Source organism: Porites lutea, chromosome 2 (genome assembly GCF_958299795.1).
Source record: "Porites lutea chromosome 2, jaPorLute2.1, whole genome shotgun sequence".
Classification (NCBI taxonomy): Eukaryota; Metazoa; Cnidaria; class Anthozoa; order Scleractinia; family Poritidae; genus Porites; species Porites lutea.
This window is the reverse complement of record NC_133202.1, coordinates 1514539-1525000: the sequence shown is the minus strand read 5'-3', so window position 1 is coordinate 1525000 and position 10462 is coordinate 1514539. Positions and strand designations below refer to the sequence as shown.

At 40.0% G+C, this 10462-nt stretch overlaps 1 protein-coding gene across 1 annotated transcript in view; it reads right to left on the bottom strand.

Moving 5' to 3' along the window:
- Positions 1 to 10462, bottom strand: part of LOC140927342 (dynein axonemal heavy chain 5-like) — a 49644-nt gene that overhangs the window by 1661 nt on the left and 37521 nt on the right. Inside the window, exons 56-77 of the mRNA XM_073376974.1 lie at positions 10042 to 10169; positions 9691 to 9859; positions 9421 to 9576; positions 8847 to 9092; positions 8304 to 8396; positions 7898 to 8002; positions 7425 to 7563; positions 6939 to 7053; positions 6566 to 6722; positions 6025 to 6180; positions 5728 to 5846; positions 5124 to 5326; positions 4865 to 4938; positions 4527 to 4679; positions 3892 to 3958; positions 3710 to 3798; positions 2959 to 3177; positions 2368 to 2528; positions 1891 to 2047; positions 1561 to 1713; positions 1162 to 1221; positions 701 to 853 (exon numbers count right to left, since the gene is read on the bottom strand). Coding sequence (XP_073233075.1) covers positions 701 to 853; positions 1162 to 1221; positions 1561 to 1713; positions 1891 to 2047; positions 2368 to 2528; positions 2959 to 3177; positions 3710 to 3798; positions 3892 to 3958; positions 4527 to 4679; positions 4865 to 4938; positions 5124 to 5326; positions 5728 to 5846; positions 6025 to 6180; positions 6566 to 6722; positions 6939 to 7053; positions 7425 to 7563; positions 7898 to 8002; positions 8304 to 8396; positions 8847 to 9092; positions 9421 to 9576; positions 9691 to 9859; positions 10042 to 10169 — 3072 coding nt within the window. The remainder of the gene's footprint in view (positions 1 to 700; positions 854 to 1161; positions 1222 to 1560; positions 1714 to 1890; positions 2048 to 2367; positions 2529 to 2958; positions 3178 to 3709; positions 3799 to 3891; positions 3959 to 4526; positions 4680 to 4864; positions 4939 to 5123; positions 5327 to 5727; positions 5847 to 6024; positions 6181 to 6565; positions 6723 to 6938; positions 7054 to 7424; positions 7564 to 7897; positions 8003 to 8303; positions 8397 to 8846; positions 9093 to 9420; positions 9577 to 9690; positions 9860 to 10041; positions 10170 to 10462) is intronic.

The following is a 10462-nucleotide window of genomic DNA, read 5'->3' as shown; positions in this document are numbered from 1 at the left end:
ATTGTAAAAATGTAAATGCTGTGGTTTAATGTTATCTTTGGTTTAAATTTAATTTTCTTTTGTTTTTGGGTTTGGTGATATATGATAGTGAAGGAAATAAAAAACCGAGGAAAAATTGAACCACAACATATATTCCTTGTAACTAGCTACATAGTAGTCAGTTAAAGCATAGTTGATATATTGGAATGGTTAGCATTCATGTCTTGTTGATCTTATTGACCAATAGAAACCTTACATTAATTTATTCCGTCATTAAAAAACAAAAAATTGTGCACCGTCAGAGAACTTCTAACATAAACTGCCGGGTACCGTTGTTGTTACCATAAATGTTTACGGCCTGTCATAACCAGTTTTCTCTACTAACTGTGTTTAAAGCTACCAAAGAGCCACTAGAGGCGTCAACATACGACGAGGTTATATTTCACCATCTTGCCTCCGGGGTCACTTTTGACTTCACCGTTGGTCTATGACTGACCAAACGTACGGTAAAACGAGTAAATACTGTTAATTACTGAGGAAAACGGATTACAATCGATTTGAGGTTACGCGGGAGAGCGGGTCGAGATGATTGTCGAAGTACATTGTGGGACTGTTTTTAATATGGCGGTAAATTCATCCCCCAAAAGAGGCACACAATGCACTTCGACAGCCATTTCGACCCGGTTTCTCGCGCAACCTTAAAGTGGCGAATAAATCATACCTGTCTCATGGCGGTGAGGAATCCTTGGGGATTGAAGAAGCCTGTCATCCAGAACACATTAGGTCTTCCTTCAAAACACCAATTCCTAAACTGGCTGTTTCTTTCCAAAAGTTCGGTGTACCAGAATCCAAGCGTGGAAGACTCCCATGAGATCTAAAAAGGGATGAAATAAAGTGGAAGAAAAATGGAAAAAAGTGGTCGATGTTTTCTCGGGAAAGTACTTTCAAATGTGTAACTAGAACGCTTTAACCTGTGGATGTCCCGACATTTTCTCCTGTCTTAACCCTCATCCTTTGTAAAAGAGAGTGGTCAAGAGAATTACGGACATGATCACACAAGATGAATTTGCTTGATATTTTATCAACTTCTCCCCGCTGATTCTGTGGGAAATGAATAGGGGCAACAAATGAGAATTCAAATTTTGATATTAGGGTTTAAAGGGGTAATTATAAACTACTTACTTTTTTCCAGTGTGTAGGTATCCTGGCATCGTACATGCAGTCAAGTGAGTCTCTTAAGGTCTAAAGAAAAGGCCAAGAATTGTATCAAAATCAAATAAAGAAAAGTGCACAGTGAAAGTTTAAGCCCAGGACATGGAACAGTCCGTTTGGCTGCACTCTGCTATAGCTACAATAAAAGAATGGCTTGGTCACTGTAACTAACGTTGGCACTTCTCATGACCATTTACATGACGGCAAATTATAAAAAACAAACAAACGAAAACAATTTATCAGCTCCGTTTTTTGTAAGCCAAGGATTGGCGATAATATTCCACATTGTCATTCGATGATTCTCAGGTTTTTCAAAGAAAGATAAAACTTAACGAAAATGCCAAAAAAGCAGAATAGAAGAAAGCTAACCTCGCTCATAATGATGGTTCCGTCAATGGCCAGTTTTAGATCTGTCAGTGTTTGCCGCACAGCGGTTATCACTCTCTGCATTCGATCGATTTCTTGCCTCAAGAAGATATTCATGGGAGACAGTACTCCCATCTTCTGTAACCTCGCCTTCACCTGAAATAAAAAAATAAAAAAATAAAAATAATGAGAATTTTCAACCTTTGTACTCGAATACCAGTTTATACCCTAGAAAAAAAATGAAAAGAGGTCCACTTTTTTCCGTGATTGACAAAGAACTGAAGACTCGGATACTCAGTGAAACGTCAAAATAATCTTATTCGTTCAGTTTACCTCATGTGCGATGTAGTTTTCAGGAAGCTTATCGAGCATGTCATCAGCCAGCCGCTGTACAACAGACTCGCGGGTTTCTCCTCCGCCGCCTGAGCTATCCTTTGGCTGAATGCTAAGGATTGTATCCAGGCAAGACTTGGCCAGGTTACTCTGGTATCTGTAAACACACGTGAAATACTCGTTAGTGTATTTTCGACAGCCCCGTTCATTTTTTTTTAAGCCGAATGCATCGCTAACGTAGCTACAATTTACCATGCAAAGGTGCAAAGTTATTTTTAACAACTTCTTGCTTGGATTTTCACAACGGTTGTTGCATGTTTTTAAACACAAAAAGATGGTTTAAAGAGTTAGGACTATTTCCCTTTCTAAATAATTTTCTAAAACTGGAAGTCAAGAGGTTCTAAGGCCAGGTCAAGAACAATGAAATTTTTTACCTTGGACGATTTACTAGCCTTGTTTCGTTAAATCTCAACTTACGTGATATCGGCGTTAGGATGCAGTCCAAACACCTCAGGGGAGTCCACAAGGGGGAGAGTGTCAATATGATCCATGTATTGCGGTACCGAGGTACACTTTGGTATGGTATAACCCTTGTAGAAATTAAAACTTTGCTGGAACATTGACTCGCTAAACCACACCTACAAAGGATGAAGTGAAAAACTGCATAACCATTGGCTCAGGGAGCAGATCTGTAAAAATGCTGGTAGCTCGTGCTGAAGGTCAGTAAAAGTGAATTTGTAAACTGAGGACAAATCTACTTGGGTCTTGAATGTCCCTAGTTAAATACAACTACAAACAAACTTTTCCTCTGTTCAAACACAAAGTTTTACGAAAATACATGGTTTGATAGTTTCCAAGAAAAACGTCCACATAAAAATGTTTCCAGGAACCAAAAAGTCCTATGCCTGTCAAGACTCAACTTATTCCATGGAAATTTAGCAACAGTCCAAAAATACCGAAGTTACTTTCTAATTGATTTAGTCCGTTTGGTTCTTGCAAGTGTTGATAACTAACAGCGTATTTTCTAAACTACAATACAGACACTCGTTTAGTTTTCAGAGTATTTACCTTGGCAAAAGTGTTTAGAAGCCGTTTATCAAAGTCGTCTGTGACCCTTCCGCCATATTGAACCTCTCCCAGCATGTAACGTACAGTGTTCCATGATACACCCTTCTTGATATCCATGTCATCCAAATGGTTTTGAACAAACTGCACACTGGCTGTAAAGTCAGCCTGGTTAAATTCATATGGGATATTCCAGCCCAATGGACCGTATTTTCTACGTTCCTAAAGGACAATGAAAAGTAAAGTTGACGCAGGTATGCTACATCGCTATGCCGTGAATGAATTAATAAAATAAGTACTGCAGTTTGTAAGTAAGTTTAGTCGAGATAATTGGGTAGAGCTAGGAAAAAACTGCTTATGACAGCTATTGATAGGACACCGTTTTTGATTAAGTAACAACGAGAAACAAAAAAGATCAAAGCTAAAGCAATGACTTTTAAGGGACGAGGAAGTTCAAATTTCGAATCAGTTACTTTTCTTCGAGGAGATTTCAGGAACTGTCGGGTCAAATATCAATCAACGTGTTAAAATGATCGTAGTACATTTGTTTACAGAAATTGACCGACTTTTGCACATTGAAATCTAAAAAAAGACATAAACTATTCATCCCTAAACCTCAGTGAGACAATTAAAAAGGCATTGCTGCAATATTGTTGAGCCCTTTTAATGATGTTAAATAATTTGTTCAAGCAGTTCAACATTTGGTTCAGTAATATTAAAACACTATTGACACCAATGATGGGCCTCCACCCACCTGAACAGTAGTATGAAGGAAGGCAACCGCAAAGAGCATAGGTTTCCACTGCGGAAGGTTGCTGACATCCAGCTGGTCCTGATTAATACCTTGAAATAACAACATAAACAAGAATGTAACTCGTGACTGGTCAACAATAGAAGGACGAAGAAACCTGGATAAAATGCAAACCATGAGCTTACCGGTGTAGGTTCGCTTGAGTCCGGCCCTCAGTCCTTGGGGAGGTTCATTAGTGAATTTAATGGACATCTGTTTAGAAGAAAAAAGTCACTCATATCAAAGTAAGTACTTTAAAGTAAATAGCACTTGAAATTACTTCTATGCTGCCTTCATTAACATATTCTAATGGGGTGTCGCCGCTAAGTGGTTAAGGCATTGTACTCGAGTCCCCGCTCTGGTCAATGGCACATCGCTTGTAAACACCTGACTCGTTCACCTTCCGCCAGTTAGTATTTTAGACTTTTAACGTTTGGCACCAATATCAGTTTTTAAACCAAACATTCTTTAAACGGTCAACAAAGGCGAGTAGACCTTCAGTTTTCAAGTATAGTAAGCAATTGAGGTAGTTGTGTCGATGAATCGACAGTTAAACGCTACACTAAGTTTTTTTTTTTTGCCCTTATAAAACACCACCCCACAGTAATCAAGACAGTCTCGTAACACTGAGACATGAGGTCGTTAAATATACATGCAGAATGCCAATCACAAACCATTCAAACAAAAGGAAGCGGAAGCAAAAGTTGCATACTCTTAGCGATGAAACGGTCAACAAAGCCGAATGCGACTTTTCAAGTACAGTAGTCGAGTAGTCGCATACCTGCAAGAGGCCAATTGGGAAGTGTGCATGCTCCTCGGTGGTCATCCACAGTCTAAAAGAATCATGAACTTGCTCCGCATCCACAACAGTGTCTAACAACTCATCCATGAACTCCAAACCAAGGTGACAGTTCTGAAGGAGCGCCCATCCACCCTGACATACCAAACATCTGAATTAGTATCGCTTTACTTGAGATCCATTCGTAACGGTGTGTAAAAACAGCGTTCATGCTGAGGAAGTCTCTTGATTCAGAGGAAATAACGTTGGTATCTCTTTCACCAAAAATTCTTAACAAACCGTTTTCCAGTTTTAGAAACGGCAGTAACAATGACACGTACCGTTTGCATGAATTGTCCAACCAATTTTCTAGCATGAATCTCTTGTCCTTGCCCCATAGAAATGGCTCGGCAATCTACAAAGGAAAATAAAGGACAATGTAAATAAATTAACTTCAATACAAATCAGGGTTTGTAGAAACAAATCTCTGCGAACAACCAACGGGAAAAAAGGAAAAAACAGCAACAGACGCACATTTTTGCTGTTCCATTTTCTATTTCTCATAAAATACCGTCTTGCACACCCTTTTGTTATACGTACCGAACTTGTGCCGTTTGGCAAGGTTTTCAATTAGACTGGTAGGATCTGAGCCCATGGACAGGAAGTTGATCAGCGGTGTTCTATTATCACTCTCCTCCCAGGTCTTTTCCAAATCAAGGATCACGTTCTCAGCGTAGTTGGATCCCATGGACTCTGCGATGTACTTTCGCGCCTGCGCCATGGTTCGGTCTGGGCACCAGGACCTGTTTATAGCACAATTGACAGTGAGACTTAAGTACACTGACGATAAGGGGGGGGGGGGGGGGGGGGGGGAGGGGTTCGCGGGTGTGTGTGTGTGTGTGTGTGTGTGTGTGTGTGTGTGTGTGTGTGTGTGTGTGTGTATGTGTGATAGGGGAGGAGGGGGCGGTGAGGGTTGCTATGACTGTAATTCGGCGCTGGAAAAGAATGATTCAAGGTGACGGATCTAGCACCCAGCGGAGAGGAGATTTCACAAAGCCTTATAAGAGTTGTCGTACCCACAGAATAAATGCAAATGCCATATAATTGTGTCCTTTATTAATCAAGCTGGTCGTCACACTGTATGACATATATCAAACACAGTAATCGTCGCATTTCACTCCACGGAATCAGAAGAGCGCATTACCTGATTAGCAGAAGTTTTCTAAACGTGTCTAACGAGTTTGCATATCCATCAGGAATGTCAGCTTCTTCCGGGGCGTCTTTGTCAAACCAGTTTTTCCACTGCTTCTCATTTCTAGAGATCTGTCAATGGAGGTAAACAAGACGTACGTAATATTCAAAAAGTCGAAGCGATTCAATATCAGCAGCAACAAACAAACGAAACAGCAGCAACAACAACAACGCGACAACTAAAGAACATATTTTGCTGGCGGGGATACAGGAGTCGAGAAGATAAATGACAAGTAACGCGGGCTCATACCTGATTTAGTACGTCTGAGAACTGGGGTAGTTTACTAAGTTCCACGAGGTTCAACCACGTCACATCTGTTATCCATCTGCAAGGTTTGGGTTGCACTGCTTTCAGGTCAAGAGAAGCGCCTCCCTTGATGAGTGTCATAAATTCGCTGTGTTTAACCTGAAGGGTAAAGCGTAACTATAAAGAACTGAAGTGGTTTGAGTTGTTCGAAAAACGTATTGGAAAATAGAAGAAAAAAGAAAGAAAGAAAAAAATGCGTAGCCTGTGTGAATGGCCGTTTTCACACTAAAGACGCATTATTCGTCTGCGACGGGTTATCCGTTACATAATTCACGTCAGACAGATAAAATACGTCCTAATTTGAAAATGGAACGGTTCTAATTTTGGATGAACAATCCGCCTGACTTTATCTATCTGTTCAACTGTCAATTTTAACGGATTTTGAAAATGGATTATCCGTCTCTAGTGTGAAAACGGCCAATCTGTTGCAGGTTGGTCTTAAATATTTCCTCCGACAAATTCATGAATAGAATGTAGCAATGACCTTTTTATTCTGCAAATCAATCTTCAGTGCTAGAAGAAGCGTAAACAGAAACTTATGATTCTCGTAGAGACCCCGGCACGAGTACTTCCAAACTTCGTACGTCAAGTAATCTATAATGTTGTGTATCCTCTTGGAAGTAATAGGAGATGGCTGGGATCTAACACAAAATAGAAGAAAGGAAAAATGAAAGCATAAAAAAAGCACACGGAGAAATTTGTTACGCTGTAAGAAACATAATTCACTAGGAGCAGAGAATATAATCTTCTTAGACTAAAAGTCCACGCAGGGTGGAGGCCATGGAAATTTCCCAGTTTAAAAGCAAAGAAACGGTAATGGGTTTTCAAGAATCGAAATCTACCACTTAATCCCTTACCTTGCCATAGCATTGTCGAACAGCCCCAAAAATTGTTTGAGAGACGTCTGGTACATGTAGTTTACCATGCTCATCTCAACAATCAAGAAATACAGGATACTCCCTCGGGTGGCCACTAAAACAAAAAATACCGACAATTAAGAAATTAAGCTCGAGGTATTGATAAAAAAATAATAAATCGCGAGGACAAATTTCGAATGAAAATTTTGAACTTGTGTTCATTGAAAACGCCATTAGCGTCATCGTGTTAACGCATTTGTGTAACATCTGCAAAGTATCAGAGTAAAAATTTTGTTTGAATCTCAGGCTGCACCTGACTGTTAGTAATATGTCCTATGCGTAAAATAGTACACTGTCAGGCGACGCTGCCCAGCAATAAAAACTAACAACAGATGATGTGCGCCTAAAAGGGCAACCGAGCAGTCATGCTGAGCAGCCATCTAAGAATAAAATAGAATGTTGATTGATGAAACGCTCAATTCTTACCCGGCCTAAATTCTTCTCTTGCGCCGTTGATCTTTACTTCCGTGTCAGCTGCTACAAGAAGTTTTTGGCTGACTTCTTCAGCTGTTGCTTTGGTTGTACTTAGCACCTCAATCAAAGACTCATCGTCGACAAGAGAACCCTGAATGGAGAAAAAGACATTGCGTTAAGTATCTTATTAGTGCAAGGCCGCATTTTAGGCACGGAGGTATTAGCCTTTCCTTGGGTAGAAATATATTATAGGTGATAGAAGTCTGGATAAGCGCAACATTTGTTAAGACGCAATGAAATAAAGACAACCACTTGAGGCATAGCCCACCCAAAAAAAGCACGAATTCAGTTAAAAGGACAGTAAGAATCTAATTTTCAACAAAATGGAAAGGGGATCTTTCAAAAACTGCCAAAATTAAATTTTCAGACATCATCGAGTTAATACCAGAAATCTTTTGACCGTTCTCACAGTCTGACTTCCATACCTGAGTGCTTGTGAGTCTGAACAACAAGTTATCTTCCAGTTCCTTCATTTTTCTCTTGTTCGAAGCGACGTCTTCCATTAGTTTTGTACGCTCGGCCTCCAGCTCCTGTATCAAATAATACATGAACGTGAGTTCACACTGCTGTATGCATTAATTCTTGATGTAATGAATTAACGTCCTTTAATGGTTCGGGCGCATGTCTTGGAATCAACCAGCGCTTAACAACATGCGTTTCTCTGGATAAAAAAAAAGCAAGCGGTAGACCCATTGAAAAGGCGAAATAAGTTTGTAAAAGAACAGGTTTGTCGCAAAAGATCAGCATGACAGAAGCAATACTGCTAGTGATAAGGATGGACGATTTCCTGCGCAACCCGTCACGGAATAAGAGCTGTTTGTGTCAACTTACCGCTTTTTCAGTCAGGATCACACGGCCCAGCAGTTGATCTTCCAAACCTTTCATGGTCACCGTGAAGTCAATAATAGAAGTTCGAGCACTGATCTATTTTAGAAAATAACGAAAATAATGCAATTAATTATATATTATTTGAAACGGGCGCACGTCGGTCATATGATGTTAGGACCTGTATTGATATTAATTCTACATTGAATTTTTTTTCTATCGCTTGATGTGTCCATAAGGTGATTCAGAGAAAAAATCCACCAATGTAACTAAAATCTAAATTGAGTCTCTTCCAATGATTAAAGAAAATTCTTTCAATCAAATTGTAGAAAAGGCAATTGCAAAAACATTGAATACAGAAAGACCTGTATTATTCTTAAATTTTAATGTTAAGAGTAAATTTGAGTGATTACCTAATTATAACAGTTGCGTTGCAGGTTGCAAGGGTAAAATGCAAAATTATGGCTTTATCAACTGAATTGATTAAGTAGATCGACCAAACACACTCATGATAGACTTTTATCCATGACAAACAAATATACAACGTACCTCAGGGGTGTAAGCGGGGTTTGAGAGCTTCGTTGTGATGTATAACATAAAGCCCTTCATGACATCAATCTCTTTGTCTCCGACTTTCACCTTTAGAGTGCTGCCACTTTTGATGAAATTCTTCTCCAATACATTGTCAAGAGCTGGGTCCATTTCTTCGCCCACGTCCTCGATGAGCAGCGGTCTTCCCAATGAGAGGCTGTCTTCAAGATGGTTCCGGAAGTATTTGTGATTGAGAGAGGTAACCTGTTGCCAAAATATTCACTTTCAGAGATCAGCTATCCCCCGTGAGATTGTCTGCTATAAAATTAAAGCTACTAAGCCGAGGTGTCCAAGAGACTACAGTACTTGGTGGCCAATTTCTAAACCTTTTTACGAAATAAACTTGCACTTGTTTCCAAAACGAAGATGCATGTTGTAGAACACAACAGGTAGATAGGCCGAATTATCAACACGGCACAAACAGGAAGCAAAGTTTATGGTTGAAATAAACTCAGAAACTTCCTAACTTCACTGTTTATAGGACGCTGTACGGGTCACGAATACGAACATAGCAGACCCTGCAACCACCCACCTGCATCTCACTGTCCTTTTCTCTGTTTTTAATCCAGGCTTTTCCTTGACCCTGCGGATCTATCAACAGAGGATATCTTGTTGCCTTGGTGACAATAATGCCATTCTGGACAGATAATTCGTCGTTTGGTAACCCCTGAAGATTCCATTCACCCACCTGGAATCACAAAAAATGAGAATAACCCGGTCAACAAATGACTGATGTCTACATTTGTAGTGCTTTATAAAGTATTATGTCGACTAAATTCGATGGGAAAAATATATTTCGTACCGTTGCAGCATCAACAAGCATTCCCGTGACATTAAGGTTGGCGGTAAAAGGAATCTTGCGTGACTTCATATCCTTCTGCCATTTTCCCATCAACATGTCACGGAATTCCTGGTTGAAAGGACCAGAGTAGGACAAAAATCCTGTGCACAGCAACACGTCTCCAACCAACCTGTCAAAAGAATACAACTATTTGACATATTTGAAAAATTAAACACCTTTGAAGAGGACGTCAATTCTGTACAGCTCTATGTCACGCAACGTCGTGACAGGGACAGGGACAAAACGGGACTCTTGATGTCACCGTGATATGGAATAAATCTTATTGTACGCGGCCGCAGGGAGTTGTTGTACCTGCCAATCTGTGCTTCAAACTCTTTACTCTGTTCAGTCCATCTTTCTTTCTCGCCTCCTAATCCACCAATCAGAGTGGAGGCCGCTAACATTTTCCGGCGACATGTTTCTGCGTCATCCAGAAGATCCTGTAAAAATTCCAGATAAAAATACGAATAAAACAGTTGATAATCACCAGTTTTACCAAAGTTAAGCCAATGAAGTTCAGATTGCCATGACATTTAACGTACAATGGTATCGTTTGTGGAATTTTCTGGGCAGAAACTGGGTTCTCTACACTTCATTACATAAAATATCTCAAGGCTCGATAAAAACACCATCCGGTAGTTAGGGACAAGCAGTTCTTCAAGCTTTCTTGTCCAGTGAGAAAGGGACCAGTCAAATCATCATGAGACAAAATCACTAACAAAAACGAGCAAGA